The 27840-nt window shown below is 42.0% G+C and overlaps 1 protein-coding gene across 1 annotated transcript in view; it reads left to right on the plus strand.

Moving 5' to 3' along the window:
- The window catches only part of ADAMTS3 (ADAM metallopeptidase with thrombospondin type 1 motif 3), a 125689-nt gene that overhangs the window by 8153 nt on the left and 89696 nt on the right, over positions 1-27840 (plus strand). The window contains exon 3 of the mRNA XM_035552717.2: positions 860-1266. Within this exon, the coding sequence (XP_035408610.1) occupies positions 860-1266 (407 nt within the window). The remainder of the gene's footprint in view (positions 1-859; positions 1267-27840) is intronic.

The raw sequence follows: 27840 nt of genomic DNA on the forward strand, positions 1-27840 counted from the left end.
TGAAAATAGAGTCATGAAAGACCTGCTTCTTGAAAAATTTGGCATATGGAGGATATTTTGCATGCGCTTAATGTGTATCCTAGCATTTGTGGTGTGTGTTTATTTGAGGTGTGTACCTGGGCACAGCTTCTTGTGTTCATCCACCTTGGCATGGTCCATGTGCTTTTCCTAAGGTTGAAATGTCCTTCCTGTCTAATTATCACTGTGATAACATGACGATCTGTAAATACACTTCTTTCTTACATCTCCTCTGTGTGTTTATGTGATAGTGCAAAGCATTTTTATGATAACGATTAATGTGTTACAAGTGTTAAAGGCCTTGCTGTAAGGTACCCAAGTGAAGACCTTATAAGCTCGAGCGTGGTAAATAAAGAGAGCAGCTACACGTATTTTACATTTGCCTATGTTAGATTGGTTGGTTTATATCCAGACTATCTAGCACATCATCTAATGCACATTGATGGTGTGGTGACATTGGCTCCCATTGTTTTAAAAATTATGCAGAGGTTTGTACAGGTCTCCAGCTGAACTTGTCAGTGGAGTGCTTTAGAGTAGCTCTAACAGGAATCCTAAATTGGGAATACTGGAAGCGGAGGTATGAGTAGGAGGGGTCCAGCATGCATTGCATTTGATGTTAGGCCTAAAAACTCAGTAGTTGTGTGTTGTATAATAAATTGGCTGTAGCTGGAGTGTTTTCTGCATGAATGTCACCCGTGGCAGTCTGGCTAACGGCTTGTTGCATCCTTGCATCACTCTTTGCTCTATTGACATACACTTCTGCAGCTCTGCATCCAGTCTTAAGGCTTGTTCCATGTTCTTGTTCTAATTTTAGTTTGTTTTGGGGTATTTCTCTTGGCAGAATTACCAAAAAGCAGACCAAGACCGTATGGGTTAGTGATTCCAATTAGTACCAATGCAGATGGAAGCTATATCTCCAATATACTCTCTGCAAGCCATCAAAGAAGATCAACGCGGGAGGTATCCCAAAGCCCCAAACAGCTGTATTTTAACGTCACTGCATTTGGAAGGGAATTCCATCTCCGGCTGAAACCCAACACTCATTTAGTGGCTCCCGAGGCGGTAGTGGAGTGGTATGAAGACTCTGTGGAAACTGGAAATGGAAATGATGCTGGTAACGCAAGTCAGACTAGAACTGCTACAGAGAGGTTATGGAAAAGAGAGCCACTATGGACCAACTGCGCATACGTGGGAGACATAACTGACATCCCCGGAGCTTCTGTTGCAATTAGCAATTGTGATGGTCTGGTAAGGCTTCTTCAGTGGTGTTCATATCAGGTGTTTTATCACTTTGCACACAGCTTTGATTGTTTTTGAGTACACAGCGCTAATGATACCATTTTAAAAGCTTAATTTCTTAAATCCCTTAGAAAATGCCTCAGTATACATTTATGCATATAGTCTTTTGCTTTACTCTGGGATAATTGCTTGGAGTTTGACGAACAAAGTCCATAATGTTGCTGGGATAAGAGAGAAAGAAATCAAACCTGCTATTTGTTGGTTTTCCTTTTTACTTTCATGAGGTGTTACATATGGGAAAATGAATAATGAAGGTACTTTAACACTTAAAATAAGATCTTTTGGTGAGTGAGCATAGAATCTGGTGTCCAAATCATCACTGTGTACTTCTCGGGCAGCAAATTTGTACGCCGCCCTGTAGCCCAAGAATAGCAACAGATTTAAATTTGAAAGGGCTTATTAATAAAATAAACATCCTTTTTATTTTTTATTTTTACACGCAGTTCTGTTTTTCTCTGAAGGTATCATGAGAATCAACTGGTTCACATCTATAAATGTTTTGTTCTCAAAATTGTGCCGGCCTGACTGCCGTGTTAGTTAAAAACGCGTGATATTTGATTGTGGCTTCAGCAGATGCAATGACTGCCTTGGTACACAAATCCCATATTGAAAGACTGGGAATATATTGAGTACACATACCATTCGTTAATTCAATCATGCGGTAAAGAAAGCTAACAATACTTACCTTGTACTCTTTAAGTAGCAGGAGCAATGGTGGAACATGACTGCAACATCCAGGAAGATTAATGTAGTGGTTACTCTATTGCTATTCAGGAGAGGAATCATATGAACAAGTCTGCAACAAGAATCCCTTCTTGGAACTAGGTTTCCCCCTTCCTGTCACATGCCAGAGCTGTTAATGATTTGATTCCATTTTATGATAAGTGCTGGCTAGCAAAGCTCCCAGCTTCTGCAGTGTGCCTCTCCTCTGCTGTACATAATTTATTTCAGGTAAAGCATTCACTGTATGAGCATCCACATAAATGTCTCAAACTCCTGATTCAACACTTAGGGCTATGCACAACCAAAACTCCTTGACTTTCCTTACTTGAAGAAAAAAAAAAACTGGTGGTGTTTACATCTGAGGTTATCAGCTACTGGCAGTTTTTTCTTTTTTTTTTTTTTTTTTTAGTGGAATCTGTTGACAGTGTGCCGTGTTTACAAAGATCATGCAGACATCTGCCTGGACAGATAGAGCCTCAGATGCTGCTCTCACGATGAATGAGACCATTGGCCCGAGAGCTGTATTTTAGCAGTAATCCTGAATAAAGTTCTTGCGTTAAGTGACAGAGCACTTTAAGACAACAAATTGGATTAAATGGAATTAGATTAAGGGGTACAGCAACATCGGCAGAGATCGCCATGTGGCTGACAAGCTGCTTTGTGGTGTGTTTTCGGTTAACTGAAATGAGGTAGTTACTGTCTTCACAAACCTCCACATATTTAAGAAGAAGCTAACAGGTACCAAAAGGATTCTAAGTAAAGAACAGGAGGTTTCTGAGTTGTGTGTCATGTTGCCACAGCACCCAGGAGAAGCCCCTCAGGTGCTTTCCAATATTTTATGGACTGAACTAGGAGAAAATTTGCTTTTTGTTGAGGAGGAGAGTGTGTAAATGCTCCTGACTCTGTTGTTTCTGTTCATCTCAACCCAACCTGTCCTGTACAGTCTTTGTGGGACTTCTTCAAGCCCCTGAGGCACCCACCACACAGCAGGGTTGGAAACCACCATCAGAGCACGGACATGGTGAGTTGTCTGTGGCAAACTGTGTTGCCAGGACTGCTCCCTGACCTGCCTGCTTATGCACCCCTCTTGCCAGGGCCAGACCTCAGCTGCCACTTGAGCTGCTGTACTGCATTTCGCGTTGCTGCCAGGGGGCTGCTGGGCTGGCAGAGAGCTGCTGCAGTGGCTTTACTGCTCCCTGTTTTGGGCAACTATGAGAACAGCTCATGTGCTGAAAAGTATCTTTTTTGGAGAGCTTTTGCTTGCTTACTTCACCTAGCTGTTGTCACAGTCTTTAGGAGCTCTAAGCAAGTGCGTGTGAAATAAATAATCCTCAAGATTGATGGGATTTCAGTTGGCTTTTTTTCTCCCACCAGCTCCACGGTTAGCAGAAATAGCTTGAAGTTAGCATTTCTGGCTTCTCTGCTGCTGTACTATGCCTCTCTCAACCAAGCTAGAATATTTGATCCTCAGTGTATCCTGAAGATGTGAAGGGTGAGATGATATGGCTTAACAGAAACTGGAACAACAGTGAGAAATTCTAGGGCCATGTGTCTATTTGAAAGATTTATTTTCGACTTCAGAGGAATTTAGATGCTTGCCAGTGTAGCCAGCTAGGTTGTTACTTTTTGGGAAAAAGAAAAAGGAATCACTATGATTGCAATTCACACCATGTGTAGCTTACAAAGCAAGTTTGTTATCATCAGTGACAGATGAAGAGCACTTGGCTTCCCACCAGTTAGCAAAAGCCCTCATAAATTTTATTTTGTGCATGAGGAGATTTTTAATTATGGCTCTTAAGACATGTGCTTATAGTTGGGCAAAATTATGTATTGCATTAACCTATACTTCATAAAGAGTGCTCAGTTTCATATTGTTTAGGGTTTGCTCTCAGCACTAGCTGTGTGAGGTTATGAGGAACACCGCAGTGCTCACTTTTGATTCCTTGATTGCAAATACACAGAATTATTGGCATTTACACAAGGTTTTGTCCATGGTCTCTTCCTGAATCTAAACTTAGGTTTAAAAACCAAAATACATGAACGCTTTTGTTATGAAGCAGTTTACATATCTGCTTTTGCAGTAAAAGTCAGCTGCATGCCATAAGTTTTGCAAATTCCTATCTTCACATCTGTTTAATATCCCTTGAAAGTAACTTTGTTACAAAAATCACATGCATGTGCGTGCACTTGTCATAGCAAAAGAACACTTAATTAGTCATGTAGAAGCTGCCCTTTGTTTTCATTACTGCGTTTAAAAATGTGTTAGTGAGTAACTGACAAATGCTATGAAATGTGAGCGACAAAGTACGATAATAATAAAAGAAACCCTGCAAAGTACCACTTCTTAGTTTCCGTATGTAAAACTCAGGATGGATAGATTTGTAAAGCTCATTCTAACTTTGATGTTGTAAGGGTAGTGCTGTGCTGTGTTTAAGAAAGCTGGTGTTTCCTCAGGTTTCTAGGGTATATTTATCCAGTTATTTTCATCACAATAGCAGTACTTGTTGTCAAAGTATGTATAGAGCTTGTCAAATATTTGCCAGAGTTGCAGCAAAACTTGTAACTGAGTTGCAGACATCAAGCAAAATCATCCTTCCCAGAGTCTAGACAGCACGTGGAGGAGTCCTGGCTTGTCTCAGGTCAGGAGGACTGTGTATTTCGTAGCTCACTGCAGTAATTTCATCTCTTCTGTATGAAGCTTGCTCTGCAGTGGCAGCCTTTTGAAGTTAAGATGGTGCTGTTGTCGTGCGGCACTGGTGATCTGGCACTGGGAAGGGAAGAGTGTTGTTGAAAAACCTAATGCTTTTTCTAGAAGTTTACTCTTGTGTCATTCTGACATTCATCAGCTGAAAATAACGGCACCCTTTGGCTCTGTGGGCTTGAGAAACTGAAGCCTGTGATCTCTTATCAGAGAAGGGTAAAAGAAGAAAAGCTCTTAATAACTTTGATCTGCAGATGATGAAATCAGTTTCACAGACAGCAGCCTAGATTTAAGTCCACTTGTTGATCCTTTGCCTTTTCTTTATTTGGCTTTGGCTTAGTAAATGTGCAGAGGCAGAATGTGTTGCAGCGATGGAAGGACGTACCACCGCAGGGGCTTGGCAAGGCCGGGAAGAAGGCTCCATTTACCCAAACAGTGCTTGTGGGGTGTATCTTCTTCCCTCACACGTTCACAGTTCTTCAGTTCTTGCATTCCTGTTTTTCATTCTGTCTCCTGCCTGCTTTTCCCTTCTTTCAGTGCCTGTACAACGTGTCACCTCGGTGCTCTTCTGTCTGTCTCGTCAGGCACGGACTTAACAAGGGGAGCCAGGGTTATGAAGGGTTATGGCCAGCTCACCTGCACAAGTCGCATGGCCCCCTCCTATTTACATCTGAGCTGCATCTTCCCTTCTGTCCTCCTCATAAAGATCAGATTGTGCACAGTCACAAACAACTTAATATATTCCAGTCAGCTTGACAGGCGGCATTAATGGTGCCTTCTCATCTGGATAACTGTGGGAATGGGTTTTGTGTGTCTCTGTACTAATTTAAATGTTTAATTTAATGTATACACCCAAGCAGAGTAGCTGAAGTTAATCTGCTCCCAGGTGAGCATACACAGGGCAGCATTCCGGTGTCCGACTTACACGGTAAGTTTCCTGTTCTAAAGTGCTACAAGGGGCTTAAGGGTTTTGAGTAGTTAACTGCTCAAGAGTTACTGAAGTTTCTGGCCTTGTAATTTTGTTGCTAAGGAAGTATGTTTCTAGAGCAGCATGTGGTTAGAAAAGTGGGAAAATAATTGCAAGATGTTAAAGTAGGTGGAAGTAAATCGGTTCAAAGCAGATTTCACAGAACACAGTTTTCACATATTGCTTGTGCCTGGTACAGTGCTGCTGCGGAAGATGCAGAAAATGACGAGCTTTAGACAACCACTACAGATGTTTGAGACTGTAAATAAGGAGAACACAGCAGACTTTATGTTTAGAAATAAGAAAGCAGAGACTTTTAAGTAAGTCTCTGCCTTTTGTTGTAAAGAATTACTTGAATTTCTCAATTAGCTTTCTTCCTTTTCTAACAAAATCCTAACAGCTGTTGGTATGTGATACATTAGATTGCACTTACACTGTAGGATCTGTCTTTATGGACATATGTCTACTTGTTTGAGTTGTGATCTAGTTTATATTTTCTTTATGTAATGCCAGAAAAGTGTGAATGTCTTTGTTTTGTTACTTGAGCATTAAGCTTACTTGCTTTAAATGAAAGGGCCAGACCCAGTATGCTAGATTTTTGATCGTTGACTACCAAGCAAAATGTGACTTGCTTTATCAGTCAGCCATGGCCTTCAGGTCCAGGGCTGCATACACTCATTTGAAAGAATGACTGTTTGCAAATGAGAGGTCTTCAGCAGTCTACCTGTCTTTTCAAGTGCAGCTGTTGAACAGGGGGAATCCTTAAAGACAGGCAAACTGTCAGGATCTGTCATTATTTGTGACAGATGATTCCTTGCTTATTGTCATCCCTTTTTTGTGAGGATGTCAAAGCATGAAGGAACTTGTGTATGTCTTTGAAGCTGTTACAAATCAATACTTTTACACAAGTTTATGTTTAGCTTTTGGTATTTTGGGAGTCTCAGTATATCCTGAGTGTTTGGTTTTGAATATTTGACATTACAATCCCCTAGCACAGATCTCTTGAAAGGAGGAACAACTTAAATGTTAGTCTTTAACTTTGTGCCTGAATTTCACCCTTCATGAAAGGAAGCTAATGAAGGTTTCCTACCCTCGGTGGTTTTGGCATTCTTTATGTTACTGGTTATAAAGTGTTTGAAGTGTTTGAATGGAAGGATGTGCAGAGATGCACACAGTTGGTTTCCTTTGGCAAATGTGCTGGAGATATTCAGGCTAGAGAGACTTGCACAAAGATTTAAGTCTCGTTCAGGAAAACCTATAAAAATATGCATAAGTTAAGGCAGATGGTTAAGTGCATACTTAGATCTAAGCAGTTTCAGTGTTTTGATTTGTTTCAAATGCTTTTTATTACCTATTGTTCCACCAAGTCTTGAGTAAAGGCAGGTTTCTTGTTCACGTATTGGCACTAATGTATTGTTTCAACATGATTTCCTCCACGCTGGTGAGGTTACGTTACTAAATGAAGAACTGGCTTTCTAGGAGCTGGTGATCCTTTACTCTCAGCATATTAGAAAAGCATTTTGGAGGCAAATGCATTACTGAGTAGCATCTGGTTACAGCATGTGGGAAGCTCTTCTGGTTAATACCAGTGTCCTTAAGAAGGATGTTATTAGGGACTCATCATCAAGCAGGGCTGTGTGTGCTGTGTTTGCTGCTGGGATCATGGGAGCGCCTCGAGTGCAGAGCCTCAGCACAATGGCAGTGAGCATGTGGTGGGAGGCGTGGGTGTGGGTGCTCTCGGGAGGGTCAGAATGCGTCCCCAGGCCCCTCGAGGTCTCTCCTAGCAGTCTCTCCTCTCTGAGGGCAGCATGGGAAGTTGTGCACTTCCGCTGTGGCTGAGTGGACATCTGGTAATCCGGCACCTTCTGGGAGTGTGAAACACAGGGAAACAAAATAAACAGCTACAGGGAGATGGAACCATGCGCTGCTCTGTGCAGATGGCCGCAGTGTCAGACCAACTTAACGTTTTTACATTCGTGCTACCTGCTGTATCGCCTGCTTCCCACAGTAATTACAACCCTGCCGTGGACTCCCTTGACCTGCCATGCCTGTTCTTACCACTTACATTTTGCTGTACTTGGCAGCCCTGCAGACTTATTAACTGGGCTTGATACATTGCAGCTGCCTCTTCGGATTGACGGCCGTGGTCTGGTAGCCTCAGTCAGTCCTCCCAGTCTGGGTCAGTCACCGTCAGGCTGGGCTTGGACCTCGTCCCTGTCACCCCTCCAGTACGTAGCACTTCCCAGAGGCTGATGTAGCCTTTTCAGACACAGTAATCCCCAGTAAAAAGGATTTCTCAAAGTTCAGAAACTTGGAAAAATGCAGTGCCATCATGTTGTCCGTTCAGGATTTAAGGCTTCTTGCATAAAACACTGAGGGTAGGAGTATCGAGAAGGGAAGTGATAGTGATGGAAGTAAAATGTTGATGTAGTGCAAAATAATACAGTGTGGAAGATTGTTATATTTCTAGTTTGCCTTTTCTTGAGGCTGTCACTCAAAACAAGCTGGTACTTCATCTTTACCATGTGTAATGTAGTCAGAGTTTATGCTGGTGTTTTCTCAAGCTCCATTTACTTCTTGTTTGATTTTATAAGTTTTTCTAATGGGGTTGGATTTGGGCCAACAATGGGTTTACCTCTGCTTCACATAGGATCTGACTCAGCCCATGTGTGTCATCCTCTCCTGTCTTACAGGTGTCCCATTCTTGCTTAGAACAAATTCCCTTTTCCCATGCAAGACGTACCTTTTTCTTCTTCCAAAGCCCTCAACAAAACTCATTTTTGTGAAGCTTCTTCTGTGGCAGGAAAATGCCAAATAAGTGCTTGTATTGTCCTCAGAATGATAGATACCATAGGTAGATGCATGAATCGCTTGCAGAACATTTGCAAAAAAAGATGGAACCAGATGAGAGAGTGGGGAGGAGACCTGAGGCTTTCCAAGTCCCAGGAATCCCTCTCCGCCTCCCCTCCCTGTACATTGGGACTGTTACCTCAGCCTATTACCAAAGTAAATTTAAACCCAAGTAAAATGAAGGCTCTTTTTTTCAGAGATGCAAGTCTAACTAACCTCTTTGCTTCAGCAGGTAGTTTTGGAAGCCTATTGCTCATACCAACTTCCTGCCTGCCTGTTTGAGGATGGTGAAATGGGGAAACCTCCGTGCTCTGTGCTTACTGTACATAGTAAAAAGGGTTGTGCTCAGAGTTTCCACTTGCTTGTATGCTTCATGTTTTCAGGGCTGATTCACCCGCTAAGTCCTCCTCTGAAATGATCATTTTCCTATGGGTTGCAGTTCTCTCTCCCTGTTGTTCCAAGAATTGCGTGGTCATAGGAAAAACTGAATCGACATACAGTAGTATTGCTATGGACTTAATGTAGATCAAGTTAGGCCAGGATATAAGGAGCTGCACAAATATCTTTCATAGCACGGAAATATGTGATCAGTTTGGGTAATAGGTTTTCCAAATGGAAAAAGATGTCGTGTGTTTTTAAAACGGAGCACAAAAGCAAAAGGCCCGACAGTCTCACTGACCTGAAGAAATCCCTCCTGCAAGAGCTGTTTTCCTCCTGCGTGGAAAGGGGCAGAGGCACCCCTATCTGCTTCCTCCGTCCTCTGCAAAAGGTGCTGAGAAGAATCCCCCGTAAGAAAAAAACGGGAGTGTGGGCAGATTGGGTTAAAAACAAAAATAAAAAAAAAACACTGAAGCACATCCCCTGGTCCCTGTCTGTCCAACTGATGATGCAGCAGAGAGAACTGCTGCCATGACAAAGAGAGAGGAGACTGCAGAGGGATCACAGATCTCTTGTGCTTTGGAGGATGAATCAGAACCTTAAAAAAACATTTCTTGTGAGAAAGGGGATCATAGACAAATTTGAGGGTTTTTTTTCCATCTCCTGTATCCTTCTCCTGTGTGATCTCTCAGGTGGAGAAGGAAAGAGCAAGATCTGGGACTGTAGGCAGACCTGAGTGGGATAGTTGAAGGTTACCTTTGAAGTAACCCAGTCATCCCCCTCATCGCTTTAACTGCAGTCATTCCGTGCTCAAAACAGGGCCTCGTGATTCCTGACAAAACGCTGGGCTGCTGGTGCCTATGTGGTTCCTACAGAGCCCAAGCCAGGGTCCATGTGCAGCACTGCTGTCATTATGGGCACTGGTATTAGTGTCAGCAGTGTACTTGACACTGCTATTTCTTTTTTCCAAGGGTCTTGACAGCCTTCTCTATGAGCTATCCAAAGCTTAAATGCTTGAAGTTCCTTCTTCGGTTATGCCATGGCGTGAGTGATGCTTGAGCAGGAAAAAGGGGAAGGAAAATCCTATGCTCACTTGAAAACAGCCAACTTTACAAAGCTGTCTGCTTTAATGGTACTTAAGGTTATTTTTGATTGAGAAAGGAGCTTTTTCATACTTAACAGCACGTCCATTTGAAAAGGAATGTATTTATGAATCTTTCCACATTATTAGCCAGGTAAAACATGCCTGAATACATCAGTTAATGCTATATGTATTTGGCTTCAGTGTAGTCCATTCAGCCACACAAACAAGTTTAAGATAGCAGTTTTAAACTGTGTTTAAACCTACTAGGTAATATTGTGTATGCCTCTGTCTTAATTCTAAAGGACTGTCCCAGCCTGCTTTGATTAAAATCACTTTATATGTTACCAAGATATATGTTTATATGTTACCAAGATCCTGGGCTTCGTTACATGTTTTTTACATTTAACAGAAGCATTACATCACAAGCGTGCTTCCTCGACTTCTTGTGGGAGAAACTTCATTGCTTTATCAGAAAAGATCCTATTTTAAGTACAAATGTATTGCTCAATTTCCGTTCCCATCTTTTGGTGCTTTAATTGTTCTTTAACTTCTTCCCCACTCAGTTCTCCTGCCCTGTTCCAGTAAGGCTGTGGTGTCTGGTTTGTGCCCTCTGCTTACTTCCAGCTTCCTTACTGGGGTGTTTGAGGGTGAATGTGTGGGGTGAATGTGTGGGCACATGCTTGCAGATGTGCATGTATGAATATTTTAGAGAGAGAACAACCTTTTTGCTATCTGAGGGCAGCGTAGCAGTAAAACTTGGAAATAGCCTTTATTATCTTAGTTTATTAGTTTATTTTTGAATATTTCCATGTGGCATATTAAGGAAAGGAAGTCTGTCTAAAATATATTTTAATTCTGTGTGTACCCGTCTGGAGGTGCTGCGTGTGTTATAAAGCAGAATGACTGTGTTCTTATCATCTGTCTTTACTTACTCTTCGTTTTGCTGATAGAGTGGCTCACAGAGACGAGAAAGCGGTTAAGGTATGAAAGGGATGCTTGTTTGTGACTATGAATATGTGAAAATAAACATCTCCCGTGCATAATTTGGACAGTTTTGAGTTTATATTCCAACAGTGTGTCCCTACAGAACAGTTATGGTTTTACAGCCCTTCTTGAGCTAAACTTGACAGTAAATAAATTTTGCTAAACTGCTCCTTTGCCCTTACATTTAGAGTATGCACATGCTAGCATTTTTTCGGTATGCGTGCTATGCAGAGGAAAAAAAAAAAAAGGAAAGTTGCCCTTATTTTTGTATAATTAAACAAGAACAGTCTCCCTTCATTTCACCCTCAGAATACCACTGAGTCTGCTCTTGAGTCTGGACTTTCCTTGACTCTGCAGAGACCAGGTGGAGCGTGTGCAGGTGCTGAGCACCTCACATCGGAGGCAGCGGTGGGTGTGATGGAGGTGGCCTCACTAGTGCTGACTTTGGTGTCACATCAGTGTCAGGGTCCTCAACTCCCCATTTCAAGTTTCCTCAACCTGGCATTTGCTTTTCTAAATAACCTGTTTTGTGAGTAGCAACCAAGTGAGATTCAGTGCTCGTTTCATCAGTGTTTATTCCATGAGTATCGATCGCTCTAGTAAATAAACTTTTGCTGTCATTTGTGATTAGCTAGTGTATAGCTGAAGAGTGAGGTTGGTTTGAGACTTACTTGTGCTGCTTCCAGATATTGCAAGAGGTTCACTTAAGAGCTTAAGCTTTCAGGGTTTAGCAATGGCTTGCTCTAGCATCCCAAAAGAGACTTTCTAGCCTCCTCAGTACCAGCTTGCAGTCACTCCGTGGCAAAAGTAGCGATGGAAGGGTACTGTAGGATGCATGCTTGGGTAGTCTTCCCATGCCATCTTCTACTTTCCGTGACAGAGCAGGACTCAGGGACACATCCCCTCACTGTGGGGGAGGTTGCAGCCAAATGACCCAAGTGCTGCACTGGGAGGCTTTGGCTGCTGGAGCATGCTGCTGTTATCAGAGGCACTGCCATTAGGAACGACCCATACTTTGCTCACAAAATGAGATAGCTGGGAAACTACGATGATCCTTCATGGTTTGTGTGCAATTCAGGGTCGAAACAAGTGGTATAATAGGCAAGGGCTACACATGCATGTTCACAGACACCACTGCATGCGTGTCTTGCAGCACCTTTCTGGAAATAGTCCTGTGTCAAGAATGCCTTTCTGTCAGTGCCCCTGTGCTGGCAGATTGTGATGTCCTGATGATGGCCTTGTGCAGGTTCTGTGTTTCAGGAACTGCTTGCTCACCTGTGACATTTTCTTCCTACGGGACTAAAATAATTCCTTGGCACAACAGGCTTCTTTGGGAGCAGTCATCTGCAAATGGCAGGAATGACTGACAAGGCACTTTTTTTTTGCAGTATTGACGATAAAGTCTAATAAATAACTAAAATAGGTCAAAACGATATTTTTGCCTCTGTATTTCATGTCACCTCAGGGCAGAGGTAGTTAGATGACTTCTGTGTTATTTTTCCTGACCCAGAGCTTGACACAGAGACCTGAAGGCCAAAGTTGTCTGAGGTTTGCCCTGTTCTTCCGATGGCACTAGACTGAAAAAATGAGCTCCAGAAGTAAAATAGCCTTGGGAATATCCTGCCTTGTTGGCCTGCTGCCTCCAAACTCTTCTGTTTTCCCTTCCTTCCCTGGAGCTCCTTTCTTCAATCCCGGGCAAAACTCAGAACATAGCAGGGATGGAAACTGTGCAAACTTCTCATGGGACCGTATCGAGAGACTGCATATGTAGTCAGCCTGCTGCCTTCCTTCATCTCCAGCTCCCTCTGAAAGATCACCAGGACAAGTGGGGCTGTGGACGGAGTGATTGTAGGGTATGGTGGTGTACAAGGTGCTGGCATTCGTGTGCCTTTTCCTTGGCAGGCTGAAAGGATATTGTCCTCCTGGGAGTCCTTTCTGCAGATGCTTCCTTGCAGTATGAAAGAAGGTTGGAATGAATAAGGGAACAGTTTCCAGCAGACTGCTCTTCAAGTTACCAACACTTTGAGGTTTTGAGGTGGTGGTGTGCTTCTGCCCAACCCAGCTGTCTCTCCTCTGCCTGTATCTTTTGCAAGAATGTGTTGTTTTATCCATAAGCGACTGTATCAAATATAACTTTATCTAGGGAAAGGCCTTTTTATTTGAATACCTTCCCAAAGTGTTACTGAAAGATTCCATTTCAGATAGGATTATTTTCATCCTTGTACTGCACGGGAAGTTAGGTGCACCAGCAGTGCAGAAGACTGACAGTAGTGTAAGAGAGTAGAGACTGACTGCTTGTGAAACAGGTGTTGGGGGTCTGGGAGAAAAATTAAGGGAAACAGAAAAAAACATTTGTGAATACATAGGGCTTCCTTTATCGCACTGCATCGGTTGCCTTGATTTATATTCACAATTGCTATTGCTGCCTTTCCATTTGTCTTTTAAAAGTTTCATAAAGTCCACATAAATTGTAATAAATGTCTGTTAAAATGTTTTGACTGCATTTCTGAGCCCCTGCTCTGCTGTGGCTGACCTTAATAAGAACTGAAAGCCTTCACCATCTGCTGGCACCTCAAAGGGGGACAACCCTGAAGCATGACTCCATTTAGTAAATGCCTAGAGGCTTAGCAGAGCAAATGTGTTTTTCACATGTTAAAGGATCACCCAATTTTAACTGTTATAAAAGTTTTGGTACCAGCGATCCCTTTGCAGCTGGAGACAAAAAGGAGATTTTCTTGGTTGTTAGCAGAGAGAGCCCATCCTGTGGGCAAAGCCTCTTTCCAAATCCGCACAAGTTCAGATTCTTTTCTCACCTAACTGGTAAGCTGCAGTAGCCACTTGGAAGGTCAGTAAGCCCTTCTTCTAGCTGAATTGAGAATTTTTATGGATAAATGCTTCATGCTGAAAATCAGCCTCCTGTCCTGCGTGGGATCTGCGGCCCTAGCTGCACTCAGAGGAGAAGAGGGAAAACGTTTCTTCCCTGGTGTCTTTGGAACAAGGTGTTTCCTTTCTGCTGCATTCAGGGGAAAGGCTTGCTTTCAGTGTCTTGTTAGTACCATATCATGTATTTCTGTAGGTTTTGGAGAAAGTCAGTTTCCAGAGGTCTTTTGCAGTCTTCTCCCTTCAACTATATCCATTCAAAAAAGGTGAGGGTGGTTTAGCTTTTTTTTTCTTTGGAATGGGCTCATAATGAGGAAGCGTCTATATAGGATGCTTTTTGGAGACTGAAAACAGAGTTTTGATACTTGTCTTATAAAACAAGGTCTCAATTGTCCTGTCAGCAGAAATCGGCAGCAGGATATTAAATAATTGAAAGCAAGGCTGAAAGTGGAATCACTCCCTTCTGTTTGACATTTCTGCATAATTCCTCATCCTTCAATTAAGCGTGGATAAGACGACTGGTGCCCAAACTGTTTATTGCTGTGTCTTTTAGGCAATGCTTCACTACCATTGACTTTTTTTAGGCTTTCTGTATGTCTTTTGCCATAGCAGCAGCAGTGAACATAGTGTCCTGCATGAAAGTGTATTTGAAGATAGTGAAAATAACACTGTTTTATGATACCAAAGAAAAAAGAAAGCAGGTTGGAAGCTAGAAAAACAGCCTTGACTGGAATGCACAGAAAGGCCTAATTGTTAAACTGACTTTGAAGAACATTTCATCTGATTGTAGAAAGTTGCAGTTCCAGGAGGTCTGTGTATAACGAACTGGCAAACCTCTTTGTCTGAGTGAAGAATATGATGGGAGCAAATGTCTGCATGAGCTGTTGCTGCACCAGGTGATACAACTCTTACCTTGGCCATGGGATGGGCAGAAGCCTTGACACCAAATGGGCCAAAGAGAGCTCATGTGCTGCAGCACGAGGAGATGCTCTGGTTTTGATAATCCTGAAGATGGAGGTGTCTTCCTCAGATAACCTTCTCTAGAAAGGGATTTAAGAACAGGAATCTGGAGAAAGTGTGCATGAAAAAGCTCCAGCTCTTAGTTAAACTAAAATGTCCCAGCTTTGATTGCCAAAACTTCTAGACTTTTACTTCTAGTTTACTTCTGAGTTCGAAAAAATATTCCTTAAGGTAGAGCATAGTTTTATGTGTAATTGATAACTTCTAAACAATAGATTTAGGGGCTCAAGCTGCTGTGTGTAAGTCAGTATAATGCTCCCCCGTTTGTCCTATCTCATGAGACTTAAGAGCAGAAACAGTAACTACTAGGGCAGACTGAAGCGTGCTGTGAAGCTGAAAAATGGGGATTTACATATTGCCCATGTTTGCATCTTCTCTGCTCTAGGTACTGCTGCTTTAGGGATACCTTCTATTTCACGTATGAAGACCTACTCAAAAGTCAACAAGGAAGAATATCCAGTACTACATTCTGTATTTAGCATGTAGAAGATAGACCCACATTTGGGGAGGTGGAGACACACCAGTGAGTGCATCTGAGCTCAGTTAAATGATAGTGTCCTTAGTGTAGGTGGTTAAAAATGGCCTGAAACGAATCAGCGGTGGCTGGTGCTGCTCTGCATATCTGTTTTGTAGCTGTTACTGAATCACACCCTTTAGTCTTGGCTATGTATTTTCACAAAACAGTGTTTTTAAGGCAGTTTGACAAATAATTTCCTTTCTGGATTTTTGCTTTTTGTTACCAAAGTAACATAGCTTCTTAATTTTTTTTTATTCCTGGAGACTCACAGCTAACAGTTTATAAAATAACCCAAGCTTATTAAAATTAGTACGTACAACCCTTTTTTATGGTTTCAGTAATAAAAAACAGATTGTGTGACTTCTGTGGACCCTTGATAACACACATAGTACACATGAATTGGGCACTCATTCACATTCTGCCTTCACATATCACATGCAGTAGAGTATGTCTCAGTAAAAAAAAAGGTAGATACTGAAATAGTCAATGTTCTCAAAACTTAATCCTTGTAACCTCTCAAAGTTCTTACTGACTGTAGTATTTGTACTGAATTTGAAACTGCATTTTGTAGAGTAGAGATACAGAAGCCATATTCAGTAATGCCTTTTTTTGATGTTCCTTGTTTATTCAGCACTGTACTTACTTGTATCTGGAATTTGACCTCAGAGCTGCATGGTCTGAGGTTTGCAAAGGCAGTAAGAAGCAAGACAGGACAGAAAATACCGTGCAGTGTTACTGAAAGAAAAAGGAAGAAGCGGAAAGCAGGCAAGATGGGTTTGTCTGCTCTAGGAACTACTCATCTGCATTACAAGTTCTTACCTTAATGTGGAAGGTCATGCTGGAATTCTAGTTGTCACTCTCTCATCCAGGCTCTGAAAGAGTTATGGGAATAAAAGTTAGTCACTTTGACCTCCTGACCTCATGCTTCATCAGGAGTTTCTTGAAATGATGGATAAAACTAAAACACTATTGTTCTTGTTAATGGGGCGAAATATTTGCTTCACTTAGATTTATAACTGATACCTAGTTTTCACAGACTACTTTTGCAATTTGCTTGATAACTTTAATAAATTGACTTTTTTTTTTTAAAGCAGAATCGGTGCAGCAGTAAATTAACTTTCTAGCCTCACACAAATCAGTCATTTGCTTTTCATGTTTCATACCTGATTTTTTTTGATAAATTGCTAATGTTTAAAATTGCTTTTCCTTTGGGAGATTTTAGCTTTTTTTTTTTTTTTTTTGTGAAAAGATGTAGAACTAATTGAAAAGAATGAGCCTGTTGTAAGTATTGCTAGCTTTGGTGTTTCAGTACTTTGAAATGGCACTTCCTAGGTTTTGATCAACAGAGTATTTCCATTCAGAGTAAAATACATCAATTTGCTGTTTCTTCTCTCTGGTTAAGAAAAACAGCAACTGTCTAAGGAGATCTCTGCATTTCACCTTAGTTTTGACAAAATTTTCTATTATCTTGGAGAGCCTTTTATATAGGGACAGTCTTTGTTATCTGTGTTGATAGCTTGTCAGTAGCATTGAGACGCATGTAGCAAAGGACAAGTGAGTGCAGCCAAGCTGACCCTGGTGAAAGGCCAAGTGCTTTGCAAAGCTCATTTATGTGGTCTTTACAATGTACATTAGCAAACCATGTAAGTTGATATTTGTGGAAATGGAAATCATTAAGGTTGAACTAAGCTGTCCAGTGTCTATCCACTTTCTCAGGAGCATGTGAGTTATCAGAGTTCATTACCTTTAGTCTAGTCTAGAGCTATGTAATTATTATTCTATACTGTTTCTGAAAATGACCCATAGAAGAAAACAGATCCATGGGTAGAGAAACTACAGCCAACTGTGCAGAAAGCAGCCCACAGGAAAGTCTCTGTATGAGAATGCATATCTCTAAAATCAGTGAAGATGATGAAAAAAATAAGTTTCTACTTAGTAAATACAGCAGAGAAGAGTCAGGAGAGGTCTGTGAGGTGACCTGGAGTACCCTTCTGCTGGAATTTGATGGGTGCCACGTGGGAGATGCGGTCTTACGGATTCATGCTGGGTGTGTGTTAGGGCTTGAGGTACTTCATGCCTTAGAAAATCAGAGACATGATGTCAGTGTTGGAGCACCTCAGATGGCTTTGTCTTCCATGGTGTTGAATGCTCTGTGACGTGCAACGCATTGCATGACCTGGGATTTCTCAAGAAGAGGTAAAAGCACGAATTTGCAGGTCTGCAAACACACGTCCAGGTAAGTGGCAGAACAGGCAGACACTCGATGTGATCACACAGATACCAGTGACAAGAGTGTGTTTGAATCACATCATCATTCCTCCTGAGCCTCCCTAGACAGAGCCAGCAGGCGCAGCGGCCTGTAATGGGGTGTAGGAGGAGAGCTGCCAGATGAGAGCTGGCCCCATCTCTCCCTGCCCCAGGGTGGGAGGGAAATGGCAGTGCGGGACCTGGACCTGGTCAGCTAACTCATGACTGCTATGTGGGCAGGTGGACCACACAGATGCCTCAGCATTGCTTGCTGCAGTAATTTGTGTGTTACTGTGCATCCAGGATGTTGGTACCTGCTGATAGCTCTGTGGCATCATTCCTGGTTATTGCGTACAGGCAGCAGATAGACAAATATTGCTTGTGTGTGCCACAACAGGCATGTGCTGCTGACCTCAGGTGTCCCCTTTTCCATTCTCCAGATCATGAGATGTTAATATTACAGTGTTCTTTTCATTTTCTTTGTAGTTTTGGAGTATTCAGCACTTGATTGGGAGCTCTTATTTTTCCTTCTTTGAAGGCTATCAAATGTCCTTGCTTTTTGTTTTCCTTTCCACTTTTTGAAGGAAGCTATGACTCTCATGTAATCCCACGACTCCAGGAGTGGGGAGAACACCAAATTTACTGCAAGCACTGGCAACCTCGTGGATATAAAACTTACCTGTGGCGATGGGCCTGAGCATCTATTGTCATACACCAAATTCAGGCTGCTTTCACAGAAGTGAATTTTGCCATTGCAAATACCCTTTCAACATAAAATAGTTATTAGCATAGAGCTGTATTTGCCACAAAGATAAAAACTTGTACTCAGTAAATATTTCCACAGAGATATGCTGTGCTCAGGGAGATGCCTGACTGCGCTGAGCGTGTTCCACGCATACTTTTCAGTTTTTAATAACTGATATTTTAAAACCACAATTCCTTCTTTAAGGACAAAGCATTTTGCATGCCAGTTTTGCGCCGTTAAAATGAATCTGTGTAGGTTTTCCAAGAACAAAAAATAAAGACATATTTTTCCACATAAAATCAAAGTTTGTTTTTTCTTTTCGCTTTCATATAACTCTTAAGGAGTTCCACTGATTTTTTTTCTTAGGCTTTTTGAAAGGGGGGAAAAAAGAAACCCGACATTTGGATTAAAACCAAGCATGAGAAATTTCAGCATAAAGGAATTTTCCTATGTATGTTTATAGAGGAGACTAAAAAGCTTAATTTTAGTCCTGCACCATGACCCAGTAATATATTGCCATTTTCTTTTCTTCTGTGCAAATTCAGCAGACTATTGGTTAGTTCTGTGGCTCTTCTGAATGTGTTTTGCTCCTTATAGCAATACATCAATGAGCGCGTTGAGAGCTTCTGTTCTGCAGAGAAGGATGCAGAAATTGTGGGAAGATTTTGCTCTCACATCAGATGCAGACATAGACATGGAGTAGTTTTAAGCCCCATACGTTTTAAATGTGGTTGCAGATTTCTGTGGGAACATCAGTTCATTTTTACAGTCCAGCCTGGAAGGTCACAGGTGTCACCAAGAGACTCTCACCACCAGCCGAGGCCCCTGATTGCGCCAAGCTGTAGGGTTTAGAGACATGTCTGTCTTGGTTCAAACCTACTGTTCCTGTTATGTTTGTCATGGCACTGAATGAGTATCTTATTTTTAAAAACAGATATGAAAGATGTGTATGATTCTGATCCAAATTCATGCAGCTCAATTCTCTGTCCTCTGTCTTTATTTTTCCTTCACTTTATTAATGGACTGTTCAGAGATCATGATCTCTTCCTCTTATTCCTAGTTCTTACTTCTGTACGAAATTGCAAAATGGTCAGTCGTGCATGGCTTTTGTCTATGCTGTTTTTCACACGACAGCATTAAATTAGATTAGTAAACTTAAAATGATGTTTACATTATTCAGATTACATAGAGTGCCCTAGATGTGTTTAAATGAAGAACATAACATCTATTTATTGGAAATCAGTTTATTAACCACAGGAAGAACTCCACTTTTAGTAAAGGAAATTAGTGTATTGTTTCTGGTCAGCTTGACATTTGGTATTTTAGTATGCATGTTATCTTAATTTCTTATTCCTAAATCATGTCCATTGTTTGCAAGAGGATAGTAAATATTCCTATGTTTTCATCCTGGTTTTTGAGTTTTCATCCTCGTATTCAGTCAAACAATATTTTTCCTTGTAGCTGCAGAAGATGTTTTTGCTTCTGAAAAACTGCTATTAGATGATTAACCAAATAATTCAGCTTGTCATGATACCTAAGCAGCAGGTACTGTTTGAATATTTAATTTGATTCAAAAGCATCTCCAATATTTTAAAAGAAATGCTATCTTACTCTATGAACTAGTTTAATTTAAAAAATCTTACCCTTCTCTTTGCTGTCCGTGTTTAGTAGCCTTCAAGAACCGAGAGCAAAATGATGCAAGAGCTCTTGCTTTAATTCTGAAATGCACTGCCAGGAGTTCTGCAAAGATAAGACTTGATATAACTGTGATTTTATATCACACTGATCGTTGAAAGAGGAAAAATTGCCTGTTGAATTCCTGTTGCTATACGAGAAATAGCTCAAAGGGGGTCAGTCCTGAAGAAGCCAACAAGTGCAGATGTGTTGTCTCACAGCCTGCCTAGAGCCCAGGAAGCCTCGGAGGGGTATGTGGGGACTGGAGGCCCATCCACGGTGGGAACAGACTTCATGTGCAAACCTCCTCCTTCCCTCCCTCTGTAGGCACCCAGCAATTGTATCAATAACATCTGTTTCTCAAAATGTACAGAGTACTGCCATATTACTTTTTTCCAGCATTCTTCTAATGTGTAGTATTTTTTTATATGCCAAGTATGTCGAGGCCATAAATACTTTAACATGCAGAAGATGTGCAGCAAGAGAAATATGTCCTTTTGGATGGCTTTCCCCCTTCCCTGCCAGCCCCGCGAGACGGACCTTGGCAGGGGCCTGGATCCCCTTACGTGCCCGAGGGCTGGGCTCTGCCAGAGCACGGGTGGCAGCCTGAGCACCGTGCCACCCACTGCAAGTCCCTGGGGCAGCCCGTGCCCTCACCAAGGTTGGAAACTTACTGGTCTGCGCTGCTGCCTCACCTGGGCTCGCTAATTCCTTTGGAGACTGCCTCAATCTGTCTGTCTTGCTCCGCTCACAACTGCTGCATGTGGTGGCAGTGTATTTATAGTGGTATTGTCACTATCTCGGTATGTCATGTTTTCACCTGCACCAGCAAATGTTTGATGAAAAGACTTGCTCAATCAGCATGGAAGAGTGAGGCTGTGTATCTAGCTAACATATCAGATCAATACCATACATTGCAATACAGTAATATGGATCAGTCAGTCTAAATTATTGAGGAATGTCATAAATAGAACAAAAGGTGTGATATTTGATTGCTCTCACTTTATTTAGATAAAGAACTATGTTGATCTATGCAAGCAGTGACTAGAGGTAAAATAAATGGAAAAAGAGCAAGAAGTAGGTAAGTATTAGGGAGATCCCAGTAGCATTATGAACAGAAGGGGAGCTATACGCTGTTTTGCCAGATGTGTTTTGTACATAAGTAATGGGACTCGTGTATGTATTAAGTTACTTAACTCCAACTATCCGTACAAGTCTCACCAAACTGAGATTTATGACTTGTGCTGTAAGGGTGTTAGGAGGATGGCTGAGTTAATCATTTTCATTTGGTACAGAGCACAGTTGTGGACAGAGACTACAAAACAATGATGCTTTGGGAAGGAAAAAAAGGCTTTATCCACAAAATCTTTTATCTAGCAGGAAAATGCATCTGTGCGGTCAGAAATGTATCTGTAGGCATTCTGCCACAGATTTTAGCCCTCGCAGATGATGGACATCCTTTTTTAGTATCAGTCATATGTGATTCTGTGCTAGTTTAATAGATGAGGCCATGGTGCTATACAAATGTGCTTCTATTTGCCTGTCCTCTTTAGTGATAGCATTTATTCTGATACTATTTTTTTAAATTGCTATTACTGTTTTATTTGTATAGTACATTCTTTAGCTAAAATTTGTATCCCTTTTTCCTATGGTGTCAGGACTTGGCTGTGTATGTCAGTGATATGCAGCTATTCCAGCAAGGGTTAGTGGCTTGTCCTTCTGTATTTATTTAATAGGTGTGACACCTGTTGTGATTGCTTTACACAGCACCTATGATCAGGTAAATCACCTTGCTGAGCTGCCCCATCAAAAGCTGGTGTCAGGAGTGGTCTGCTTGTACTGCAGCACCTCATGCCAGCTGCTCTTTGTCTCTGCTTTTGTCAGGAGCTGGCTGGCCTTTCCCCATGGTCAGCAGTGCATGGCTGTGGTGTGATGGGCCAAGCAGACAGAACGGACTCTTGCAAAAAAGCTAAGGCCAGCCATCAGCACCACATTCACCAGAAGGATTTGTCAGAATCCCAGCCCAATTCCTGCTTCCTTGCAGGAATCCAGAGTCATGCCCACTGACAGAAGCCAGGGGAAGTGAGTCAATTCACAAGCCAGGGGAATTATCCTGCCACGTTGTGTGCGTAGCCCTGATGCAGCCTTGCATGTGGCCAAGAAGGCCAACAGCATTCTGGCCTGTGTAAGAAGCAGTGTGGCCAGCAGGTCTAGGGAAGTGATTGTGCCCCTGTACTCGGCTCTGGTGAGGCCGCACCTTGAGTACTGTGTTCAGTTTTGGGCCCCTCGCTACAGGGAGGACATGGATGTGCTCGAGCGAGTCCAGAGAAGGGCGACCAAGCTGGTGAGGGGTCTGGAGAACAAGTCTTACGAGGAGCGGCTGAGGGAGCTGGGCTTGTTCAGCCTGGAGAAGAGGAGGCTCAGGGGCGACCTTATCGCTCTCTACAGTTACCTTAAAGGAAGTTGTAGTGAGGTGGGGGTTGGTCTGTTCTCCCACGTGCCTGGTGACAGGACGAGGGGGAATGGGCGAAAGTTGCAACAGGGGAGTTTTAGGTTGGATGTTAGGAAGTACTTCTTTACCGAAAGGGTTATTAAGCATTGGAACGGGCTGCCCAGGGAGGTGGTGGAGTCACCATCCCTGGAGGTCTTTAAAAGACGTTTAGATGTAGAGCTTAGCGATATGGTTTAGTGGAGTACTTAGTGTTAGGTCGGAGGTTGGACTAGGTGATCTTGAGGTCTCTTCCAACCTAGAAATCTGTGTCTGTGTCTGTGTGTCTATCTACGTGTACGGTTGCACCTTTTTGTGTTTGTGTCCTTAAGCTTCTCAAAATTTGATCCTCACCAGCCTGTCTCCATGCCTGGGCGTATGGCTCCCTGTCTGCACAGCAAGGGGTGCACGTGGGCCTCTCAGGTTTGCAGGTTAGCTGGTCTGCCCAAATTTTGAGATCAGGTGCCTGTCCGCAGCAGAGGCTCAAAGAAGACACCACCGGCCATGTACCATGAGGCAACCGCCTGCACTCGTAATGCTGAGCTAGCACAAGGTAATGTGGTGTGATGTGTTTTGTTGTGCGCTCTTACCAAAATAGATGTGTTCGTGGTGCACGAAGACATTCTGGAAAATAACACTTCAGTTGGTAGTTGTGAACTGAAGAGGGACATCATTGGGCAAACTGTGCAACTTGAGAAATGTCTAGAAAATGTCACTCTTCTTACCCTGCTTAAATGTTTTTAAAGAAGCCTGGAGAATCAGTTGATTCTTGACAAAATCTGTGTGTCATGTGGCATGAGAAATAATATCCACACAGTGCATTGAAGGTATAAACCTGGAGCTACACATGTAGGAAACTTATAATCAATTCCCACCTACCGTAGCTCTGTTTTGGTGGAGGCAGGCAAAGGGAAATGTGCTGCAGGCAAAGCATCCTTCTTTGCTTTTATTTTTCTTCCAATAAATCAACCAGTGTTCAGCGCGGCTCCAAAAAGTTTTCGTCTTTGGATTAAAAAAGCGAGCAGCAGGTAGCTGTGACGCAGGTTTTGCACAGTCATTGAACTGAACACACCTTAAACTAACAGAGAGGGTGAAAGGTAGTAGTGTTTTTTGCGCTGAATCTGTGTTTTTAGACGAGGCAGCACCTTTTTTATAAAAGCATGTTTATATCGACTCCTTAAGAAGTTTAGACTGGAGGGCTGTCTCCAGAAACTGCCCCCCTCCCCTTTTGCCAAGTCCCATATGTTTGTCTTGGCAGGATGCAGTGTCTGCTTGGCGGGTGCTGGGATATTAAATTGAGGGAACACAGAGCTCTTGGTGCTTTTCAATGGGGCTTCTATTTAGTTAGCGGCAGGATAGAGCTGTCAGCCACCTGCAATTGTCCAACCGGGAAAAAGGGAGAAATAAAAGGGATGGGGGGAGAGCCCTGTAAACATTTTCCAATTTTTTGAATACAATAGTCAGAAGAAAGCGTTTTTAAGGTAGCAGCTTTGTGTTGGTTCACTTTTCATTTAGTTTCATATGTGCAACTGTTCTGAGTCCTTCTGCTGTGGTTCTGGCTTCATCGGCATCGGTGGTAGGTGAAACAAATGAGGTCGCTAGCTCAAACTACTTGGGTTGGCACAAGCAATACTCATTTAACTTATCACGTGTGGAGAATGTGTTAAGAGATTTTGTTAAGAGCCGAACAAGAAATTTGTGGCTCGAAGTGAGAATAGATCCAGATGTTCCAATTCTGACACTTATGAATACTGTGCATATTTCTGCATTTCGTTCCGAAGGCATGTGCATGGTGATGGATTCATTTGTTTTACTGCGTAGGAAACCGAAGTGTTGGGTTTCCATCTTGGTTACTCTTAGATAATGCTGGTGGAAGGCAAACTAGACTTGGTGTATGTACTGTCCCTCTTTGCTAGATAGCAACACTTTTTGCATTCGTACAAGAGAATGATACTCATCTTCTCTCAGACAAATAAAGCCTCCTTCCTACCCCATCAAATGCTTTGAAGGAAAAAATATAAAGATTTGGATAAATCTCCAGAGGGAATGGGGAAGGAGTAATTTTTTTGTATTTTTGCACGCTTGAGCAGTATGTCAATCTCTTTATTCTTTCTTTGGCTTGCTTTTTGTTGGTATCTTATTTCTCTCTCATTCAATAAGAGGATGTCTGAAGAGTCTGTTTGCCTGTACTGTTCTACTTGAAGAAACACCTTGTTTTTGGAGATGAGAGGCATACAAGGTGAGACAGGAGCGCTGATATGTAGCATTGACTGATACCTTGCCTAAGAGGTTGTGTATTTTTCACGTGAAAGAAGAGTTTCCTTCCCCTGTTTTTAAGGACGGATGTCAGGATGATGGAGGAACTGCCTCCTAAGCAGGTTTATCAACTCTTGAAGACAAACTGCACACTTGATAGCTGTCACGCAGGCTCGCCAAACAGTGAAGTATGTATTTAGGCAGTTCTATAAATATTTGGGCCCTACTCCCCTGACCTTGGGTAGTTAATAGTCCCTTTGCTCCCACTCAGATGACAACTGATCTGAACAATTGTGGGCTCCAAAGGTCCTATCATACTTTTTACAGACAACACGTCAGTGTGTTTCCTGATGTCCCCACAAATGTCCTCACATTGGATTTAGGTCTTATACTTTTAATCAAGCAGATGAGTCATCCTCCTCAGCATAGTCTCCCCAAAAACAGGGGAAGCTGATTGTGCAGGTAGTTTTCCCCTTTCCCGCTGAATTCTTAGCTGTCCTTGGGCTGGAAGGTAACTGTCCTGGCTCTTTTGCACATGGCTGCTTCCCTGTGTGCTGTAGTGAGAGCTGTTACCTTCTCATTTCCACTTCCCTCCTAGGTAGAGTCCAACTGAGTAGCCTCTTCTCATTACTCCATATTTGCAACTGTAAGCTACCGAAGGGTCCAAAGTTGGAACTTTCCACCAGAAGGAAGGTGATTTTTGCATCCTCAGATCCCTGTGCTTATGGCTGATCTTTTTCTTCATGGTCTGAGCATTTCTTATTGAGGACTATTACCACAGCCTGATTTCATACAGGCAGCCTCCTTCTGCTGAGCAACTCCAGCCTGCTTTTTAATCTGCTTCTTTTATTATTGACGGCCCACTCCATTTAGAGATGAAAGCAGGGCCTTGAACATGATGGTAAAATTCAATTTTGTAAGCTTTTAATCTCTCCTCTTTGAAATCTTCACACTACAGACACAGTATATGGTATTTCTAAGTTGCCCTTTATATTACAGAAGAGTATAAGTTTCCTAAGCCAGATAAAAGATGCCTGTAATACAAATGAAGATTGTTATGTAGCAAAATGCAGTGAAGCTCTATTGATCATGTATCCCTCATGGTGCAGTATAATCAATTATATATTGGATGACTGACTTTTTTAGATCACAAAGTTTTACGCCTCGGGTACAGATAAAGTAGGTCTGTAATGTGTATTCAGCTGGAGCAGTTGCCATTTTGCTAAAAGCCTATATAATAGTTAGTGGTGAGAAAGCTACACTGAGTAGGTAAACATTTGATTTTAGGATACCAGGAAGGATTTTATCTCTCTGTTCACTGTATTCAGTATAGCGGAAAGCTCTGTGTCTTCATGAAAGTAATTGAAAGCAGACAATAAAGCATTTAATCAAGGATTGTGAGCTCATACAGAGGAATACAAAGCTAGTCAGCATAGCATGGCATGTGTTTGTGTACTCAGTATCATCACAAGAGAGTGGCATTTGACGTTTATCTGCTGAAGACCCGCTTTAGCACCAAGTGCACCACTGAACAGGTATTTGCACCCAGTCTCCAGAGCTAACTCTAACCTAGTAGACCTGGTGTATCCAATACAATGCAGTGCTGTTTGTCCTCAACTGGCAAAAAACTTTGACTAAAGATGTAATCCCAATTAACTGCCAGAAGAATACTTACCTATTGCTCCTATCTTCCACTAGGGAGGGGATAAAGGACAAAATAAAAAAATATATATAATAAAAATAGAGGTTTTAAGTCTGGAACAAGCCTGGAGACAAAGGAGTTGGTTAGAAAAGTCTGAATGGAGCACAGAGAGCAGGTATAGTGTGAGAAATACTCCGTCCTTGAGAGGGACATTTAAGAATGTGATCTTTTCTTTCTCACCTAAGTAAAAAAAAAAATATATATATATTTTTTTTTTAAGAGAGAGAAAGAGAAAGAAAAGAGGGAGAAACCTAATGCAAACAGCCTTCAAAAGCAGCTTGGCAATATCAGTGCTCTTACTGTACACTTGACTCCCACGCATGCCACATTGGTCTGGGAGCAGCCATGTCACAATCTGTAAATACTTCAATATTGTATTTCTGGCTTGCTTAAGGCAGCCTTAGATGTTCAGTTCCCTCACTGTTCAAAGCTGACGTAGGAGAAATAGCTGCTAATTAATGCCTCTGTTCCCCAGAGTATCATGTCAACATTTTAAAAATTACTTCTGCATAGTACAAAGGCACTAGGGGCAAGTTAAGAACATAAATGGTATACTACCTTTGCTGTGGCAGATTCATTATGTCTTAGAAAAAATGCATGCAACTCCAGGGTTTTCAAAATACAGATAACAGCTGAAATCTAATATTGTGAAGGTAAGTAGATACATAGATGAAAATAATAGTAAAACCACAAAAACACGGGGATGAAAGCATTCTTCACTGAAAGTGATCAACGTATTACGTATTCACTGTCTTTAAAGTCAATGGAAAAATAGTTAAACTGGTTTGAATTCAGCTATAATTCATTGTCATTCTACTTAAAAGTATGTGGTGTTAGTGGTATCAAAATGGGCGGCACAAAAACCCCTGAGGCTGAAAGTATGTAGTGCTCCTGGTGATCATGATGCTGGTGTCCAGATGTCTTCCTCAAGAGCAGAGCAGGAAGATGTCCATGTTACTGGCTTCAATTTCCAGTAGCAACTCATTTACAGACAGTGTCGGGAAATGCATCCTGAACCTTTACAGCCCAAACTGAAAAATTGAAGACTTCTCCCAGTTGTATCCTTTAATATTTCTTTTCGTTTGTTTGTTTTTTTGTTTGTTTTTCTTTTTGTTTTTTTCTCCCCAACTTTGAGCCCTTCTGATTGAAACCTAAAGCTTGCAGGTTTATGTCCTTCAGGAGTCAGCTGTCTCTGCTGAGCATGGCTGGATGGGAGTGCTGCCAATAGCTGGTCTAGCTGGAGATTTGTAGAGAAAAAGCAAGAGTGAACTCTTTCCCAGGAGGGGTTTATGTGACACTCGGTCACT

The sequence above is a fragment of the Cygnus atratus genome, chromosome 4 (assembly GCF_013377495.2).
Source record: "Cygnus atratus isolate AKBS03 ecotype Queensland, Australia chromosome 4, CAtr_DNAZoo_HiC_assembly, whole genome shotgun sequence".
NCBI classification, from domain to species: domain Eukaryota; kingdom Metazoa; phylum Chordata; class Aves; order Anseriformes; family Anatidae; genus Cygnus; species Cygnus atratus.